The 20885-nt window shown below is 43.1% G+C and overlaps 3 protein-coding genes across 3 annotated transcripts; 2 read left to right on the forward strand and 1 right to left on the reverse strand.

Moving 5' to 3' along the window:
* Window positions 1–2198: 2198 nt before the first annotated feature.
* Window positions 2199–4964, forward strand: samd7 (sterile alpha motif domain containing 7). Its single transcript, XM_068749246.1, has 8 exons — window positions 2199–2301; window positions 2617–2740; window positions 2953–3077; window positions 3190–3271; window positions 3412–4088; window positions 4206–4321; window positions 4401–4511; window positions 4728–4964. The coding sequence occupies exons 1-8, from the start codon at window positions 2199–2201 to the stop codon at window positions 4962–4964; spliced, it is 1575 nt and encodes a 524-aa protein (XP_068605347.1).
* Window positions 4965–6059: 1095 nt separating this feature from the next.
* sec62 (SEC62 homolog, preprotein translocation factor) lies at window positions 6060–11590 on the forward strand. The gene is made up of 8 exons (XM_068749082.1): window positions 6060–6105; window positions 7474–7582; window positions 8446–8551; window positions 9415–9622; window positions 9876–9971; window positions 10048–10108; window positions 10223–10342; window positions 10548–11590. The coding sequence occupies exons 1-8, from the start codon at window positions 6070–6072 to the stop codon at window positions 11069–11071; spliced, it is 1260 nt and encodes a 419-aa protein (XP_068605183.1). The 5' UTR covers window positions 6060–6069; the 3' UTR covers window positions 11072–11590.
* Window positions 11591–13680: 2090 nt separating this feature from the next.
* Window positions 13681–20857, reverse strand: nadkb (NAD kinase b). The gene is made up of 11 exons (XM_068748467.1): window positions 20565–20857; window positions 20379–20462; window positions 19648–19777; window positions 18838–18946; window positions 18606–18691; window positions 17715–17817; window positions 17398–17570; window positions 15833–15932; window positions 15475–15632; window positions 14541–14623; window positions 13681–14448 (listed from the first exon to the last, which is right to left on the reverse strand). Exons 1-11 carry the CDS (start codon window positions 20855–20857, stop codon window positions 14289–14291), a joined length of 1479 nt encoding a protein of 492 aa, XP_068604568.1. The 3' UTR covers window positions 13681–14288.
* Between the last annotated feature and the right edge of the window lie 28 nt (window positions 20858–20885).

The following is a 20885-nucleotide window of genomic DNA, read 5'->3' on the forward strand; positions in this document are numbered from 1 at the left end:
CATTTAGTTTCATCTGTAACAACAGTTTCACTGACAAAATGCCAAAATGATTAGCAATTTCATTTTCAGATTCTGTATATTTGTAAGACGTCCGGTTTTAACATGTGCTGTAGGGGTTGACACAGCCTATAACTTCACTTAGGAGACTTAAAGCCTAATCAAAGTGTTATCTGTGATCAAACAGGCCTTGCAAAGGATGCCTTCATATAGCTCAAGTTCCCACAGGCCCTACCGTGTGCTTCTCATTTAACCATCTCTAGTTGGTTACATGAGAAGGGGTTTAATCATCCTGTCCACAGAATATTTTAACAAGTTTGCAAACCAAAACAATAGTCAGATATATTTGATTGCATTTTTTTTATTGTGTTTATCTTATATTTTCTTGTGATGCAATTTTTTATCGACATATTTTTAGGGTTAGGGTTAGGGTTCTTGTTTTCAAAAACTGCCAAGAACACATAATTTGAAGAAAATACAGTCACAATGCAACATAATCCATATGAAGGAGGAATCTGAAGAATTCCAGGAATGCCTCTGCGACCAAGATCACTGTTTACATTTTCCCTTTCAAGATTGAATCATTAAATAGTGATACTCGTCCTCCGCTTAAACCCCAATGAAGTCAAATGAACTTGAAATATTACAGTTTACAGAACCGCCTGTGAAAGTGTAAAGGATAAACACAGAGTTGAGAGAATCTGAAAGTCCACTTGGAAATTACAAAGACATGAGCGAATATATCAGAGGCATGTCTTCTCATTTATTGATGCGAGCTATCACAACACTGGCAGAGAAGAAGGTGGAGGCGGGGTGCATGTCTTCGCACCACATAGCTGCACATAAACCGATTACTTCCCCAGATTTATCCCCAAGGTGTTTTTAGGACATCCTGGGAGCTAATGGAAGCTAATAGGATTAGCACTTAGGGTGTATTGTCCGGGATGCTTACAGGCAAGGTTTGCTGGGGGTAAAACTCTAAACGTGCAGATTACCTCCAACACATCCCTTTAAAGTGCTGTATAGCTCGGAATTAGCTAATAGGATCCTGGGGGTAGCAGGTGCCTGAGAGGCTGGGGGTCACTGGGGGGGTGGAGGGCCTAACGTGGCCGTCTGTGGGCACGTCAGCAGATGTAGCTAGCAGAATGTTGCAGGACTAATAGGAGGATTACAGTCCTCAGATTAGATGGCTTCAGAGGGAACTTCAGTGACTGGAGATAATGAACGAGGACTCGGGCAAATCTTGTGGCAGCATTTGTCTGGGGAAGGGACAGCAGTGGAAATGTGAAATACAAATGTGTTTTTTGCCCACGCATTGACAGATATGTCAATTAAATACAATTGTGGAAAAAAAAATAAGATAATACTACAGGACAGGTTACCGTCGGGGTGGAGATTCAGATTTGTCTGATTAGAAACTCATCACACTGGTCCTGGATTAGCAGAACTTGATTCTTGGACTGCAGTATCATATTTTGTTATTGGATTTTTGTGGTGCTGAGGTGTCGAAGTTCATTGTGATTATAGACACAAGCTGCAGGTCCAGTCAACAACAATGTGGCCGTGTTGTGTGATTGCGTTTCATTGCTATACTTACAGGGATATTTTCTTACCAGCAGAGGAAGATGAAAAATATTTTTAAAAGTGTGTAATTTCTGTTTGTATACATGATTTAAGGGGCTATTAATAAGGTTAGCGTTAGATTTAATTTTACGATGAGGGTTTGTTTTACAGAGACATTGAATTTGAGGTTGGTTGGAGCATCAATGTGCACAGAAACGCCACAAACGCCTCACCTTTGTGCTGTTAAATGGTGTTTGGTGCTGTTTGATTGGTCAAATAAATGTGCTTCTAGCAGTGTTTTATGGTGCATATAACGACATTGCCCAGAGAATTGTATGATTTTATATTAGTGAGATGTCATATTATACTTTTTGGAAAAATATCAAAATACTTTAGTACTAAGTGTAACGACTAGTTGCGCTCCTAAATGTACTGTGCTTTGCTGCCCTCTATGGGTATTAGGAGGAAATTACAATATGCATTTATCCAATTACAATATTCTTCCAGTATGCAGTATGCAAAATTCCAGTACCCAGTTAGACAGCTACATGTTCCAGCTTGTAGAACTACAGTTCTCCAATTGACCCCCTCTTTTAAACTTCTGCAGCATTCTATTGGAGGTCAAAACCACATGTGTCATGACACCGCGAGAGCAGCTGAGGAAGATGACGGCACTGGGAGAGCAGGGGGCTTTGGACGAGAAGCACTGGTACCGTCTGGTCAATGGCATGTCAGCAGGAGGTGAGACTTGAAAACTCAGAGGCGATTAAACAACAGAACAGAAAATATAACAGGAGCCCAATAAAGACTTAAGCCCCTGTGTATAAAGCTGTATAAAGATATTTCCTAACTTTGCAAGCCTTAATTTCCTGCATTTGGTCTAAACCACGAGCTGTGAAAGGGTTAAACCGACCTTTGACCTAACATGCATTAATCCTCATGGATCTCTAACCTGCTGCAGTCTCCAGCTTTGGGTCATTGCATTTCTTCTACATTGCTAACGATGTTGAAGCTGCGGCTTCCCATTGATCTGTGGCGCTTTGTGTTCCTTTGTAGAGATTAGACAGAGGCAGGAGTTGATCATGAGAAACCAGATGGCCATGACTCCACAGATCCTCACACAGGGCCAGCAGAGGTTGCAGGGGGTCCCGGGACAGTTTGAACCTCGCTTCATGGAGAGGTTTGTACCTGAACAAGCCAAACCAGTCGCTCTATGGAAAAAGGCACCATTAAGAAAAGGTGCACAAGTGAATCCAACATGGCTACTGGAGACTAAAATCTGATTCACTTTTCTGTATATGTTTATTGTTGTTGTTGTTGACTTCTATCATATGAACCACTTGATAATATTTCTACATGATGATAATGATGATTTAAATGTTTTACTGTCAGGGAGCTGGTTCCTCCCACTGAGATGGTACCATCTGATGGCAGACAGATGCACATGGGACCCCACCTGGGTCCACCTCTGCCTCCTCATGCCAATGTCCTGCCTGGGAGAGTTTTCCCTGGAGCAGGTGAACCAATTCACTCTTCATGCCTGAGAGAATTCCCTGAAGGAATGGGCCGCACTATGCACGCTATTCTGAATGAGTATTAACGACTAGTCTTTCTTTTTCTCTTTCTCAGCTGGTTATGGCTTCTTGCCCTCAGAGCCTATGGAAACATTTGCACGGCGACAGGAGCTCATTCATAAGCAAAACATAGCCAGGTAAGTGTATGCAGAGAATTCACCCACACACTCATCTGCATGACATTTCATGTCTTAGCTTGCTTTATTCAGTCCCTTGAGTTTGATATGGTTCCATCATTAAATATTTGTGACTATTATTTGCCTGATTTCCTATTCAGAATGGAAATGAATGCCATCCTGCATCAGAAGGAGCTGGAGAATGCCCACCAGAAGGGACTAATGGGAATTGATAATCCCATATCTTACCCTTCAAATCCGATGGCATTCAGAGGTCGTCAGCGCATGCCAGATGGCCACGAAGTCTTTGTCCACCGTCCTACCCTGGATGAACTGCACTCCAACAGTATGCTCATGTCAGCAAGCCCCTACCCATCAATCAGCACGCTCCACAGGGAGAGGGGACGCAGGGCCGGAAGGAGACCGACAGCTCACAAGAGTGCAGAGAGCCATGTGGCTATCCTGAAGGGCCATGCTGAGGACAAGAGTGTAGAAGAGAGCCTGGGAGCCACATCTGGGGAGGAGAAAGAGGTGGAGGTAAAGGGGGACATGGGGGAGGAGTGTGCCAGCAGCAAGACGCATCATCAAGCAAAGATAGACTCTGAGGTCCCCACAGGAAGCAGGAAGAATTACAAAGAGGGGGAGCCAGGACTGCGGAAAGCTTGCGTGAACAGCCAGGACAGGTGCTCAGATGTGGTCAACAGTGGCACGAACGATAAAGACATTTCCAGCCAATGCTCAGCTTTCCAGGAGAAATTCATGTATCCTACCCCTGGTGGAGCCCTTGCGGGCATGCCTTACATGTTCCCAGTCACTGGAAATGGCTTCCTTCCACCTGGTGGGTGTAAAATAGTATATGAAACAATACCAGCCAGACGTTTGAACACAATTCCACATTCACTGGAAACTGTGTCAAACTTGTGATCGGTCTCATAAATGCCATGATTTTGTCCAGGTCCACCAAATCTCTTTCTAAATGGCGATGAGGGATCTGAAGACATAAGGAAGTGGACAGTGAATGACGTGTACAACTTTATCAACAGTATACCCACATGTTCAGAATATGCACAGGTTAGTTCCGTTTTTCTTTGTCTTCTTTTCCCCTTTCTGTCGTTTTATTGTTTATTGCCTTTGTGTCCTCACTCTGCAGACGTTCAAGGACCACATGATTGATGGGGAGACACTGCCCCTCCTGTCAGAGGAGCATCTTCTGGACACACTGGGACTTAAGCTGGGACCAGCTCTTAAGATCCGCTCACAGGTGGGGAACATCAAGTGTGAGGCCCTATACTTAAATATTTTTGATGTGTAAATTAACAACATGGCAGATCATGGACAAATCCATTTTCTGGGCCAGTTCAAAAATGTTTGGGATGACTCTTTTTCACATGGCACCCTATTTAAGGATTAAACTATCAAAATTCCCCTTTGAACCCCTGGAGTTTAAACTGCAATAACTGCATTTCTTCTTCCACAGGTATCCAGGCGCCTGAGCAACACACTGTACATGATGAACCTGCCACTCTCCACCTCCACTCTGCAGCCCACCCCAGTGAAACCCGGGGACCGTTCACCAGACACCGGCTCTCCTGTCAACTGCAACAGTGATGAGATGATGGCGAGTCCAAGAGACCCGGATGCCGCCAAATCCACAGAGCTACTCCATGATGCAGAAAACAACTCCCCTCCCTCTGCCAGCAGTGAGACGGTCTGACCCGCACCCATAATGTGGATAGATCCAGTCTGGACCAGCAACAGCACCTTAACAGTTAGCGGGATTGAAGTTTTCAACTTTTTTAAAACTATCTGAGTGTTTAATGCACTGATTCACACTGGGCCCACGTGTCTACTATTTTTGTTTCTGTATTGCATATACATGCACGTGTGTTTTTTCCAGTAAGATTGCTGTGGAGGTTCAGTCACAAGACAATAGAAAGGTCTTTTTGTTTATTTTTCTTACTGCATCTTTAATTTCTGTTTCAATATATCCTTAGAAACATTTTGCAAATGGTTTTTACAGAGAAATAGTGGAATATCTTATTTTAGCATTTTAGATTTCATTCTTTGATACATTTTCTTTATTGGATTTTGTTAGATTGTAAATAAAATATTTTTCTACACAGGAATCTATTGTAATACCTTCATATTGTTATATTTTTATATATATTCTCTACTTCGGCACTCTGTGTGCTGCTGACTCCGTGCTCGATGATGCTGCTGGAACCCGAATTTCCCTGAGGGAGCCTTCCAAAGTGATTATTAAAGCTCTCTTTCTCTCTCTCTCTCTCTGCTAATGAATTCTGAATAAAAGTACTGTTTTGGTTCTCTAAATACATCATATTTTCAACAGTGTCCTCAGAAAATTAATTCTTAACTGAAGCAATATAAAACCCGTGACACTAATTTAGACTTCTTAAAATATTAAAAGTTGGAATGACTTAAATTTTAACAAAAGCTTACACTAATTATATTCCAGAAAGTAATATCAGGAGCCTTCCTGAAGAAGAGAGCGATTAAACTGACCACAACATCCGACATAGAAATACTTCACATTTTTTAATTGGATACAAATTATTATCATAAAAACACAAATAATATTCAAAGTGTAAAAGTCCTCACATTGTAAAATAACTGCTTTTTGAAAAGGAATTATGTCAATTAGTTATGATGTAGACTTACATAAGTAGCCTTCAATTTAGGCTTCAAAGCTCCCAAAAGACCATGAAACTCCTTCTCCCTTTAATCGTAAAGTCTCGCGATATTATGCTGTACACGCGTCGATAGTCTCGCGCACGGTTTCCAAGCCGAGTTGGAGGATCATGGCGGAGCGCAGGAGACATAAGAAGCGAATCCAGGTAACATCTTTTTGTTTCATACAGATTATTGTCAGTATGAATTGCCGAGTAAACGGTAATCCTCTGACGCTCGTTAATAATCTGTTGTTGGATTGCCGCAAATGGCATCATCCTCGTGGCGGGGGGGCCATTTAGAGATGAACCCAGATAATGGCTAACGTTAGCTAGCATTAGCGAGTTAGCGAAAACAGATGTTATTGTTTGTATTTTGGTGTGACGTTCCCGAGCTATTTACCCTTCCCACGTAAAGCACTCATACACTGTTCGACGCTTCGGAGCGAAGTTATAACTGCGGGTTTACGAGCTGTCTCACCACTCAGCCGTTTAGAACTGGCTTAAAACATTTTGCAGGTAAGATGCGTCAGCTTCAGACGTGTTTACATGTTACACGCGTACCCGGAGGCGATTCCAGTGCTTCATTAAATGTTAATTCATTAAATGTTAATGAAGCACTGAATTAAAATCAGTGTGGAAAAACTTCAACCTCCCTCCATATTCACTTACGTCAAAAGTCTCCAATGAATTATTTATGAATCGCCTGAAAATGAAAAACATTTTTCGAAGTATTTAATTATAAACTGCCTGCATCTTTAGAGAGGCTGTGAATAATGGAGTAATTAAATCTAAGTGCGCTAGTTGGAGGTTGGTGTTCCTGAATGTCCACTTGGCTAAATGAAGGACTCTACGTGGTGGACTTCAGTTGCATTACAACACACGTGTAATGTTATCTCTTATGTTTGGACTGCAACTACAAAGATCACTACATTACACAACAAACGTGATTTTGCACATTGTGTTTTACAGATTTCCAGGACTCTCATGTGTTGTATATCCTTGCAACACATACCTGGATATACATTTCAAACCAATATGTATTTTCATTAATAATTACATATTGTCAAAACCAAGACTAGTCTTTGATGGAATATAAACTATAGTTCTGTACAAAGTACTAATGACGGTGATATCGGCAGGTTATTGATTACTGAGTGTTGATTACAGATGGTGAGAAGATGCTGCAACAGAGCCAATGTCCCGCTTTTATTAAGTATTTTATTGGCATTCAAATAAAATCCACATACTATGAGAGCTGTGTCTCCTTTCCATGTGATGAAAGACTAGTTGGACACTTTGTCCAGACCAGGAACAGATTATGTAGGTAGTTACCACAAGCTTTTTTTTAAAAAGGGGCTTTATGTAACTGATTCCTGCTTCTGAACAAAAGCTGGATGAAGGGCTCGTCTTCCTCATGCTGCTTGCTGCCTGTGTTCAGTTGGGCTTGAGGATAAAAGAACGATTCTATTGGTTGTATTTAATGCCAGAATATTCCTACCATTGTTTTTGTATGTGCTCGTCTGTGTTGTGCAGGAGGTGAGTAAGCCCACCAATGAGGAGAAGGCAGTGGCCAAGTACATCCGATTCAACTGTCCCACCAAGTCCACCAACGTGATGGGACACAGGATCGACTACTTTATCGGTCAGTGCTCGGCTGTTCAGCGTGAGACAACAGCCGAAACGTGATTATTCAAGAAAAGCGCCTGTATTGCCAGACGTGACCCTTTTATGCAATTGTGTTCAACCCTTGATGCCCCTTTAAAGTGTTGTTTTACCTTTTATGTACCAAAAGTAGAACAACATTGCATTTTGATTTGAGTAATAAAAGTTTATTTAAAACGTACACTTTTTAACCCTATGTACAAAATACTCCCGCTCATAAGTGTCATATATATGTATGTATGGTATACATTTTTTCCCCGATTTCACCACATCAAATCATTTCAACAAACTCAGACCTAGCCTAGATATGAAGTTTTTAGTTTTGTATATTTATGTTTTAATGTCTTTTTTTGTCAAATTTCTGATTTGTTTTAAGCTCCAGACAACAATGTTGCCCTTCTTCAAGACATAAGAAACAACAATAAATAATTAAATGTATGGTTATAATGCGAGTCGATGAGACCAAAACGGTCATAAGTGTGAAGAAGAGTATGTGAAATCAATATTTCCTATTCCATTTCCTTGGAAATAGGAATTTTAAGAATAAAAACAAATCCTGGCCGAGTTTCACCCAATTTGTCTTTAAGCGGTTTTAAATACCAAATACCATACCAAAATAAATCTAAACATTTAAGGTTAATTAAGTTCATTCATTGGAACTCTTGGAACTTGTTCATTGATATCGGACAGGTCAAGGCTGATTTTTAGGAAATTTTTATTGGAATTTATTAATTGGATGAAGAGTAACTTTTTAAAGAGCTTACATTTTGATTAATGCACGCTATAAATAGTTGATTATAGCGTTGCTGATGTTAAATGTCTGTGTGTGTGTTTCTCCATCAGCCTCCAAAGCGGTGGATTGTCTGCTGGACTCCAAGTGGGCCAAGGCTAAGAAAGGAGAGGAGGCGCTGTTCACAACGAGGGAGTCGGTGGTGGATTACTGCAACAGGTTGGATAAGAGAGACACTCACATGAACACACTTAAAACTTGTGAAAAGCCATCCTAGAAGAGTTGAAGCTGTGACTGCTGCAAAGGGGAAGCCGACATTGTATTAAGTTCAAGGTTTAAGAATGAGATGCCACTGAAGCTCATATCTGTATTTGAATGCAGGCAACGAATACTTTTGGCGATATAGCGCGTGTTCAGAAAGCTATCCTCCGTGTTCTTCACAAACTGCATGCGAGCGTGATGGACGGCTGGTGATTGCCTTCGCCCCTTGTGGCTTGCTTCAGTACAGGAAACACGGGGGCGGGGGGGGGGGGGGGTCATCGACTTACAACCTATGCGACTAGCGATGGTTCAACTTTACAACCGCACCGGCCTGTTGTTGTTTTTTGTCTACGACATACCAGAAAGCGAGCCAGCCAATCGGGTGTAGGACGGTTTCTGCTGTCTCACCCACGATGTCTCTTCCTACTCCTCATTTACAGAATCATGACGCAGCATAATGTACTTGCGTTATTTAACATGGGCCCACTTACGACCAAGTCGGTTTACGACCAAACCCTCAGAACCAACTTGGAATACAATAATTGTATTTTATTTTACAAAAGCATCTCATCCTCAGGAAACAATTCTGGCCCTCGGAACAAATGTCGTTGATTACTATCTGACCGGCATGAAAACTAAACTCAAAGGTGCGTTTAGCCTTGAAGGGTGAAGAACTGTTACATTTACAAACACGAGCTGCAAATATATGCAGTGAGGAATGAAACCTTCGCATCTCATTACACGCTGATGGAGAATCGTTTTACGCGGCGATGATTAAACTAAATCAGTTTGTCATGATCTCATCCCTCATTTCGTTGTAGACTACTAAAGAAGCAGTTCTTCCACCGGGCCCTCAAGGTGATGAAGAAAAAACCGGAGAAAGACACCAAGAAAGAGAAAGAGAAGGAGGAGAAGAAAGACAAGAAAAAGGCCAAGAGTGACGGCAGCAAAGAGGAGGAGAAAAAAGGGAAGAAGGAGAAAGAGAAGAAGAAGGAGTCTGATGTTTCTGAATCCAAGAAAGAGAAGACTGTAAGTGACGAGCTCTGTTTTCCTCTGACGATAAAACCCCGCTTCGATCATCTGAGCCAGGTTATCGCTGTTGAAGGATCTCATGTTTTGATTTGACTTATAAAATAGTTCCAGAGTGACGACTCATCTAATTCATGGAAAGAAAGCACATTTCCAAGCTTCTGCTCTGAAATAAAACTCCACTGTGCTCATAATATATGTTGGCGCCGATAATCTGCCTCTAATCTACGCGTTTGATATTTGCTGTGATAAGGATGACAGTCCGGGGACCCCGAAGAAGAAGAAAGAGGCAAAGAAGAAGTTTAAACTGGAGCCTCACGAAGACGAGCTGTTTCTTGATGGAAATGAGGTGAGAGCGGGAGACGATGAGCTCACAAGAGAGAACTCCTTTGATCCTAAATGAAACCAAATCTCTGTCCTCTTAGGTGTATGTGTGGATTTATGACCCTGTCCGTTTTAAGACCGTAGCCATGGGGCTAATACTCGGTGAGTCGGTGGCTAAAACTCACACCACTCATCAAAACGAGACATGAATCAATGGTTATCTGTTGCCGATTGCAAATTTCCTTCGTGCTCACATTGTGCGTTTGTGTGTTTCAGTCAGTGCGGTGATAGCGGCTACGCTGTTCCCGCTGTGGCCGGCAGAAATGCGCGTTGGAGTTTATTACCTGAGTGTGGCAGCGGGCTGCTTCGTGGGCAGCATATTGTTCCTTGCTGTTGGTAGGTGCTCAAAAAAAAAAATCGAATTAGCATGTTGCTGCCATCAGCAATGTAAATCTATACTGCATGGCGGCCTCACACACGTGAATGCTACTTCTTATATAGCTGTTGATGTTCATATTTTGTAAAAAAAAAAAAAAAAGTGGTTTAAAAAATCACTAACATTGCTGTAGCTGATCATCAGGGATGTTGCTTCTCTCCTTAGCTCGCTGCATCCTCTTTATGATCATATGGCTGGTGACGGGCGGGCGCCACCACTTCTGGTTCCTCCCTAACCTGACGGCCGATGTCGGATTCATCGACTCGTTCAGGCCTCTCTACACCCACGAGTACAAAGGACCTCGAGCCAGCAACAAGAAGGGCTCGGAGAAAACGGAAGAGAAGGACAACGCCAAGGCTCAGAAGTCAGACAGCGAGGAAAAGTCAGACGGCGAGAAGAAGGATGGTGACGAAGAGGAGAGCAAAGAGGCAGCTTCAGAGGAGAATAGAGAAGCCGAGGGTGAAGGAACGGATCGCCACTCGGACACAGACAGCGACCGCCGAGAGGACGAAGGCTCGCAGCACAGCAACGGAAACGACTTTGAGATGATCACTCGGGAGGAGCTGGAGCAGCACACAGAGGAGGAGGAGGAGGAAGAGGAAGAGGAAGAAGAGGAGGAGGAGGAGGAGACACAGGAGAGGAAAAAAGGGGGTGAAAGTGAGGTTAAACTCCAGACTACTGAAACATAAACCCTTCACAATTCCATTGCTCTCTCCGTTCTCTCTCCCTGTGCTTCCCTCCCTTCCCCTGTGATCCCAGGACCCGTTAGTCCGGAGAGGCTCCATCTCCTGAGATCTTCTGCTGAACGGTACCAACAGACCAGAGAGCGAAAAGGCAACAGCTACGACAATGGGGGAAAGCAAATGTTTAAGAAAAAGCCTTACGCCGAAATATCATTCGTGTTCAAACGGGAAACCTGCCTGAGGAAGTTGTCTCTACTAAAATCCAGCAGACCAACCACAGCCCCCGACGAGGGCGTTCCATTCCTTTTGTGTCATTTTATTTATGTCCACTCTGGTTACATTTTGATGTGTTTTATGCAAGGTCAAATCCTGGCCTCGTACAGATGATGGGAAGGCGCTCTCGTACTAACCTGAGCAGTGAGGGCAGACATGCCGGTCTCATTTGCCCCCCTTTACCGAATGCCCCGGCTCTTTCCCCGGTTGTCGGTGTTTTGTGAGCCGGGGCTTGTTTCACATCCTGTTGAATGCCGGTGAATCTGATAGCTTTCTCAGGCAGTGCTTTAAAGCAACAAGCTGGTCTGCATTGAAACCTGGACCAAATTCTGTATTTCACTTCTCAACAAATCAACCTGATTGTGGCTGAGTAGGCTGCAGTACTTTTGGGGGGGGGGGAAGTATGGCTCTATGGTACTTGCCATGCTCAGAAAAAAATACTTTAATGTAGAACCCATCTGTCAGAGTGAATGTAAACTGGGACACAGCTGGCATACCTCCTTTTCTTTTCATATTTTTAAAAGATTGCAGCAAAACTAAACCTGTAAGATGTTCTCTGATCATCAAACAGTCACAGTCAGTAACGTCTAGTGCCAAACAACTGAAAACGATATGCATGCTCTTTTCATTTTGAAAGCGGAGTATGAAAGCAAGGGGTACCTTTTTAATTTGTTTGTTTTCCAACTTAAATCGTACTCCGGTGTTTCATATCTTTACAACATATAGAGAAAGGAGCGGCAGGGCGTCGTTAATGTGCAGGTTAACAAAGGTTCTGGTCTCCGTGAAACCATTTTACAGACGTTCGCTAGATTCCCGTCTGAAAAAGTGCTCTCTGGTCTTATTGAAGATGTAAACGTTCTGACCAGAAATGGCTTAGATATAACAAATAGAAATGTATCATTTATATATGGATCCTATTAATCTATCAGATATATACCCAACATAGTCTAAAACTATAAAACAGCTTTATGCCCCCTTTTCTTTTGTAGAATTAAACTTTTTAGTATGTAGTATTAATAATGGCCTTTTTTTTCATACGATCATCAAGAGAATAGAATAAATTAGCATTTTATTGTCATTACACACGGTGATGCAATGAAATTAAGCATACACACCGTTTAAAGGTACCGGTAATATCTGAGATCAGACACCAGTGGGAATTTGACATTTGTTGTATAATTGAATGTGTGATCTGGTTGGTTTTGTGCTGCCATGTTTAACTTGATAAGTGTCCAGTTAAGACGTGTGTAAAACCAGTAGGGTTGCGTCCCACTGAAGAAACAGTGGTTTCCGATGTGGAAGAAGATCTGCTCATGATAAAAAAAACGAATTAGAGTGCGACTCACGCCGCTCTGTACTGTTGGTTTGTTTAAAAATCACCTATGAACTGTTCAGTAATCCATAATCTGAGTTCTGCAGCGCTTTGACTTTCCGACCATGTTGATGCTTGTTTCTTTCCCCAATTCATTTTTTTCTCTCCCAAAAACGGATAAAGTGCATCTCTGTCATTTTCCCATTGCGTCACTTTCAATATCTACACAAAGCTTTCTCGAAAGAGATTCCAACTTGCTATTGAATCTTGCACAGTATCAGTCTGTTGTGTGTTTTAGTAGTATTTCTCCTAATGCTGCTTTCATCCTATATTTCTACAGGAGTTCAAAAGTGAAAATGTAAAATCTGGTCCTAAAAATGTCTTTTGATCACTTGGAACACTGTCATTCTGAAGACTCATGCAATATTGGAGTATAATTTAATAAAACTGGATGTCTTGAAATATATCATTGCAATAAAAGTAGTCATTTTCCTGAATACCGTGGTGTGCAAAGTGACTGTATCCTGTAATAAACTCTTCAAACAAAAGTTAAGATAAAAAAGTAAACACAAAATGCAAGTTTTAGATTACACAACTATTAATAAGTAGTTGGAACTGGGTAAGAAACACCCAGTTTAGAATCAGACAATTCCTGAGGAGACTAGGAAAGTAAAGTGATTGAAACAAATAAAACAGGTTACTGAGTTGGTTGGTGAGATAATTGTCTACAAATGGAGTCGGGCAACCTTCCAAATTCCACCAGGGAAGTCCCTCAATACAAATGAAATAATTCTGAATTCATCTTCTAATTCAACATTAATGGTTACTCGCAGAATTCCGAGGCAATGAAAGAAAAACTCAACTCGGAAAATAATTCTTGACGCTGGCGGTCCTGAACATATATAAAAATATATTAAATATTAAGAATAAAGGTTGTTTAATTGTGCTTCTCACATTAAAACACCTTTTAAAATGGGATGACTCGTTTATCTTGATCAGACAAGAATACTTTTAAAGCTTTATTTTCGCTCTGCTACAGACTTTAACAGTTTCTCTGTTTATGACCATGAAAAGAACATGAACTTACAACACTAGCAAAAAGCTGGAAGATGTTTGTGGACCAGAAAATGCCTTGAATCACATACAGCTGGCTTTAACTTAAAGATATTAAAGAAATTAACTTTATGTTTAGCTTTGTTTTCAAGTTAAGCCCACTCTTTACTATGTAAATCACATTAAATAAATGTATCCTAAAATATTGTATGTACAATTTTACATTTATGTAGTCGTTTATCAACAATTTATTTTAATTCATTCTCACCATTTATGGCAGCAACACAATTAACCATTGAAACTGATCATCATTAATGGTTAACTCCCAAAAAAACCCTCTTCATTGAAACACTGATTCATGAAGTAAACGGAGACGTATTTTTCCTTCTGAGGAACATGCAGATAAAATGACTGTACAGGAATGTAATACTCACGTGTATAAAGCATGGGATACACAATACTCATTGTTCATATTATTCATAGGACTAATATAACAGTACTGAGCTCGGATTCCCTTCGTCTCACCTGCTGCTCAGAGTGTCTCTTTAATGTCTTTAGGGGAGGACAGTAAAAGCCCCAGCCGGCTCAGTTCTCCGTGTCTGACGAGTCCGGGGCATCAGTCAGTCGCGCTTGCCGCTTCCGTACGTTCCAGTGCAAGCACTGAGCCAGGCTTTCAAACCAGTCGTACACCAGGTCATGGCAACAGATGGAGGGCACGGGGTAACAAGACGTAGTAATCTTGATACTGCATGAGAGGAAAGCAGGAAGCAAATCAATGTCTATTTTTTATTTTATTAGTCTGTGCAACAGCTGAATATAAAATGTGACGTCTTTTACCAGTCTCCATACTGGATCTCCTGCCTCTTTCTGCCATCAAACGACACCCAGGCTGTGTTCCTGGCGTCAGGAGACAAAGTGATCTGTTCAGGAGACAAGAGGAACGGAGCTCATAACATAAAAGCATCACCGGAGTAACGTTCTCACTGTGAAAATCAGGAACAGCTTTTAACACGTCACGATTTCATGACATTCCATCCAGTATTCCTTGAGATATTTCACTGATAACCTCACGGTGGCACTAAAGGACAATGTAGGGGACGCCACAGTCACTCAGCAACGCATCGGACGAGTCAAAGACGTCCATTTCAGTCCTCAAGGTTTTCTGATTGTGGACTTTGTCAAGGGGGCTGGAGGTGGCTGGGTAAAGTCGCACCGGCTCAACTCGACTTGATTCTGCTCGTCTTTCTAGGTTTTCTTTCATGGCATCGCCTCCTCTGACACGAGTCCAGTCGAGTAGAGCTGGCGCCACATCGCCGAAGCACGACTGACAGTAAATGCAGACGCCTCTAAACGTGACTTGTTGGTCATTTCTCACACCATCACCGAGCGAGTGAATAATATGCATGTGTAATTCTGTCCTGCAAAAACAATGTGCACGTGAAGCTGTGGGGTAATGCGACACCGACAGGGTTTCATATAGACTTAACACAGTCGTGTGTAGCTGCTGCTGCTGCCGCTGCCACAGGAACAGTAAGAAAAACACAATGCTGTACCTGCCGTACGCAAGCGTAGAACATAAATACTGCCGATATTTGGACAGGGATGAAGGTATAACGTAAACGAGTGGCATGACGAGTATGAATATGTGACCGTCACACTGGCGAATGTTTGTGAAAATATCAAGGCGTTCTGGTAGCTCTTGACGGCCCAGCGCCGTACGAAGACACCGTCTGCAACAAACTCAGTCCATCGTCCTCCTCGTCCGCCTTACCATAAGCTCCACACCAGCAGGGACGACGATGGGCCTGAAGGACAGCGAGTGTGGACAGATGGGAGTGACCATGATGGCCGGTACGTTGGGGTGGATCATGGACGCGCCCGCTGCGGCTGCGTACGCCGTGCTGCCTGTAGGCGTGGACACGATCACTCCTGGAGAACAGAGAGAGGGGACACGTGTCCCGCTGACTAGATCTGCTTCAAACTCCACATGGATCGCCCCGTCTACGTCATCTGTTGTGACCCCCCCTCCCCCCCCCACTGTGAAATATTCCCTTTGATGAATTTAACTTCAGCTTGAGAAGACAAATCAGGACAAAAGAGGCAACGGGAACAAAATGTGTGTCTCTGACCGTCTCCCTGAACGGAGGTGATGAGTCGTCCATCAAGGTACAAGTCCACATTGGACAAGTAAGAGGAGGGGCCTCTGTCCACCACCACCTCATTCAACACCTGCACACACACACACACACACACACGTCACATTAAATGCCACCACAGAACAGAAAACTCCACCAGGGCTGGCTGACATTTGATTTTGAACAAAATATAAAATCTCCTTGGAAATATAAAAGCTTAATTGTGAGCAACACATGCCCAGTGACTCATATCTATTCCAATTTATCTTCTGCATTTTTGTGCAAAGCAACGGATGTAAATTGAAATGATGTATTAATGAAACAAATGTGTCATTTACACTTTTACAAACGTGCTCTCAGCCAAAGATGGCAGCGTTTGATTTAAAGGTCCGTGTTGGACGATGAGATAAATAAAGTAGCCTTCAAGGTGAAATACATTTTCACAGTCAGTAAATATTAAAACAATTAAATGGCAACCAGGAACAAACGTCTGTTTTGCTGTATTACGATGCCGCATCACATCAGCAAGCTGCATGCAGACAGAAATCCTGGTGTGCAGAGAAGCAGAGCACAAATCATGTTCCACACTTGCGTCCTTCAGCCAGTCCACAGAGCACGGAGAAATGTGCTGACGTCAGCAGAGCACGGAGCAAACATCCTGCAGGAGGCTGCAGACGTGACGTCATGCGTGTCGGGGTCAAGCGCAGGGTAAGAGAGACACCACGACAATCCATCACTGCCTTATCGATGAGACGACAAGGCATAACACACTGCAGCTGTGTGTGTGTGTGTGTGTGTGTGCGCGTGTGTGTGTGTGTGTGACTGCAGCAGTGAGGCATGCTGCTTAGTTACGCAGCGTGTCAGACCGAGAGAGTCAGAGCTATTTAATATCGATTCAGCGTGGACTGCACTGTTGACGCCATGGTCTCCTAGGCAATGGACTCAAAAGAACTTCACAACATCCGATTTTGCCTGCCATCAGCTTTATTATGACTGTCTCCATGGCAACCTGACTTGCTCATTGAGCCATAAACGCGTACCAACGAATGCGCAAGCAGTCGGGATGGAAAATGAAACATTTTCGCAGTCCTGGGATTGATAAATTAGTATCCTCACTTTACAAGTTATTAAATAAATATAGTCGAGTAAAAAGTACAATATTTGTTGCCCGAACATAGTGGAGTGGAAAGAAGAAGTATCAAAGGATGGAATTACACAAGTACAAGTACAACACGTACTTATGTACCATTCATACGTAAACTAACCCAGCTGGCTGGACAAGCTGTCTCTGCTTAATCTAAATATCGAGATGAAATATGACATTTGGTCAATATGTGTTACCGCTCTCTATAATAAGCAGCGCTGGCTCAGCTGATCCCTCCTTTCACAGTAACCGTTTCTCTGGTTGAAATGAAAGTAAAGGTTCGCGCTCCTGGAATAGTTCCACAAAGCCTCAAAAGTGCTTCCATATGCATCTATCGTCCCGCCGTCACACACGCGATCAGGAGGAAGACACTCAAACAGCCGTGAGGACACTCCTCCTGCATCTCTGGACTCACCTGCAGCTGCAGGGTGACCTTGCCAGCCTCATTGTTAGCGTGTCCGTGAGGGAGGGGTCCATTGTGCTGCACCTGCTGCGTCTCTCTGCTGAACAGCTGCTGACCCTCTCGCTGAAGCAGGTCCTTCACCACCTTCACCTTCAGACGACTGCGCAGGGTGATGGCTGCATTTCCTGCGCACCCACATTACAGGCACGCACACGAACAGAAGTTCACGTGAGCATTTACAGGCAGGGCGGACACCAGCTTCCAATAGTACAACTAAAAAAAACATATTTATTTCTTAGGAGATAGTGTGATGCAGGTTTCCAGCCTACCTTCAAACACTTTGGCCACTTCAGTCTTGAATGACTCAAATTTAAAGGGTGTCAGGAAACCCAGCGAACCGAGATGAAACGCCATAACCGGAGGAACGCTGCCCTGCAGGAACGACAGAGGTGACTGCTCTGCTGGATTTACAACCGTGAGCCAAGAACACTATAATATATATATATAATAAATAGCATACAGTACAAAATTACCGTACATGACCGAATTTAGCGTGAGGCGGCACGGTGGCGTAGTGGTTAGCACGGACACCTCACAGGAAGAAGGTACTGGGTTCGAGTCCTATCTGTGTGGAGTTTGTGTGTTCTCCCCGTGTTCGTGTGGGTTTTCTCCGGGTTCTCCAGTTTCCCCCCCCCCGCCTCCAAAAACATGCAATTTAGTTCAACTGGTTACACTAACTGTAGTGTGTGAGTGTGCGCGTGAATGCTTGTCTGTCTCTGATTGGTCCCGTGATGCGCTGGCGAGGCGTCCGAGGTGTACCCCGCCTCTCGCCATTGCAAGCTGGGATGGGCTCCAGCAACTCCCGCGGCCCGCAAAGATGAAAAGCGGAAGAAAACGAAACCCAGAGTAGGAAAAAGGGTTTTTAATCATGATCGCTCTCCGGTATTTAAGTTAGACCAAGACCCATCTTGTTTGTTTTTTCCATCAAGATCCATCGAGCAGTTTTTCCGTGAGACAAACGGCGTCAAAAACAGAACCTCCTTTAGCAGAGGTAAAGATTTGTTTTAGTCACAAACTGGAATAGAATAATTACAATATTTATTTTCATGGAATAAAAACTGGTACATAATGAAAATGAACTTTTAAAACTTCACGTTGAATAAAACATTTCTGATTATGACCGTGTGATTTGGGGACCAACCACTAAAAAACATGTCTACCTGGAAGAGAGAGGAGGCGTAAAGCAGAGTTCCATCTCCGCCCAGACAGACGATCAGGTCGATGCAATCAGAGATATCATCAAAGCCTGCAGAGAGACAAATACACAGCCGTTTTATTTTAAATATACATTTTCATTCAAGCGCAAAAAGACCAGAAAAAAAATTGAGTGAACTCATTAATATGAATAATTGTCTTTATTGTGTGACAGGCAGTCGGACACAGTGGCCTCACCTTCCCTGAAGGTGCAGAGCTGATTGCGGATGGAGCCGAACGCCCCGTCCTGTGAGAGCGTAACGTCGTCTGCTACCCTGCGTTCCACGTACACCATCATCTGCTTCTCCTGAAACACAAAGCCACGCTCTACTGGCAGCCCAAGCATAAACAGGCATGTTTGTTTTGTGGCCGAAAGCTGCGGGATGAAATCGTGAGATACCGCTCTTCAACATTTTACTGGTAATGCCATCAAAACTGGAAATGAAACTTACAAATGCATTCTCAAAATGTTAAAACAAATGAGTCATTCCATTGAAAATAAAATAAACATGGTGGAGCAGAGGAAGCACCTTTGAAAAACAAATATATGGAGCGCTTCATGTTAAAACATTGTAAAATAAGAATTACTAGTTCTGGCGGTTAATAAAAATTATAGAATTAAATGTGTTAATCTACATTACAATTCCAATTTCAGTGTTTAATATCTGACAGCCGGCGATCAGATCACTAACAAGACTCATTAAAAAGCATTTTTTTCCATCACTGCCGTCTTCTCCAAATAACATATCTGTAGAGTTTAAGTCTTAAATCTAATCTGTCTCAGAGTTTGAGTTAAAATGTGCTGTCAATTACTCCATCTGGATTAATCAAGATAAAATTATCTATAATAATCCGTATATCTGATTTGAAACCAGATGGCTAGTTTGTACATCCTCACCAATCTTAACACATATCTGAATATGTTAGACATTAGTTACAATTTGCTAATTCATTATATGATTTTTTTTTTTTATAACCATGTAGTTTATGAAATTCTGCGATCTGTACCTCAACTAGAAACCTGCAGAGTTCTTTGAAAGGCTCGACGAGGCTCTCGTCTCTGATTTTCCTGATAATGAGCACATTGACCGGAGGCTTATTCCAGGTGAGCCGCTGGCTGGCCGGGTCCTGGATGTGCCTGTAACATGAAAACAGACACGGAAGTGATTAAACAAAAGAACAAATATATTAGAAACACACACACACACAGGTACATTTCCAAAAGGAGCTAGCATTTACATAATCGCATTCTCTGGCAACTTTGCTCCAAACAGTCAGATGTCCTCATGGAACCATTTCTTCCCTCATCGCCTGAATTGAGCAAAGACAAATCTGTATAGTACAAACAGTCAAAGACGACCTTTAACTGTTATTTATTAACTGTGATGGAATGCCTGAGGAGTGAGGTCCAAATTCCAAATCTAAAAACTGTCTTCTGTTCTTTACCGTTTGGCTCGCTCCTCCTTTGCGTGACCGACGACAGGCATAACTCAGTTAACGCCGAGCGAGCGCATGATGTGAACGGATTTTCAGGGCAAATCTGAGGAAACACTCTTGAGATCAGGTAAATTTTAACCCTCCGCAGTCTGCTCTGTTAGCCATCCCACTGAACGTAACATCCAATCACAGCATTGCATTTATCTTATCTCATAAAGTTACGCAAGCTTATCAGTGTCAATGTCCCCCAGCGGACCGTTTGCTCTCACAACGTTCCACTCGCCCAGCGCCCTCATGCTTACATGACTGAAGTTGGGTTGGGAAGAATACACGCTTTGGGTCCAAAGTGAGTCGCCGGATAAGGTCCATGTAGAAAGTGGGCTCTCCTGCGAGGAGGGGAAAAGAGTCAAGACACTTTCCCCTCACATCCAGGGTAACAGACCTGTTCCAGTGGCATGGCTAACCAGCTGGCAACCTGCAGCGCAAACCTCTTAGGAGAGCCTTCTGCTGGCTCACTTGCCGAGCCAGAGGGCTCCAAGTGCTCGCGTTGTCCTGGCAACCTTTGCCGGTCATTCTCCCGCAGCAGCTGTTCGTGACCATCCCCCCGTCGCTGCAACCTCGTACCCTTTCGACGTCTCCTTGGCGATTTAGACGGGCGCTCTCTGTGCTTGGAGGGCCTGGCCGACTCCGACAACGGACCAGTGGAGGTTGTGGATGGCGCCACCCCTCTGTCTGGCGCTGCCAGCGCCCCCGACAACGTACTGGTTTCTGAATTCTCCATTCTTCAGGGAAGCAATATAGAGACTTGT

This window comes from Brachionichthys hirsutus, chromosome 15 (assembly GCF_040956055.1).
Source record: "Brachionichthys hirsutus isolate HB-005 chromosome 15, CSIRO-AGI_Bhir_v1, whole genome shotgun sequence".
NCBI lineage: Eukaryota > Metazoa > Chordata > Actinopteri > Lophiiformes > Brachionichthyidae > Brachionichthys > Brachionichthys hirsutus.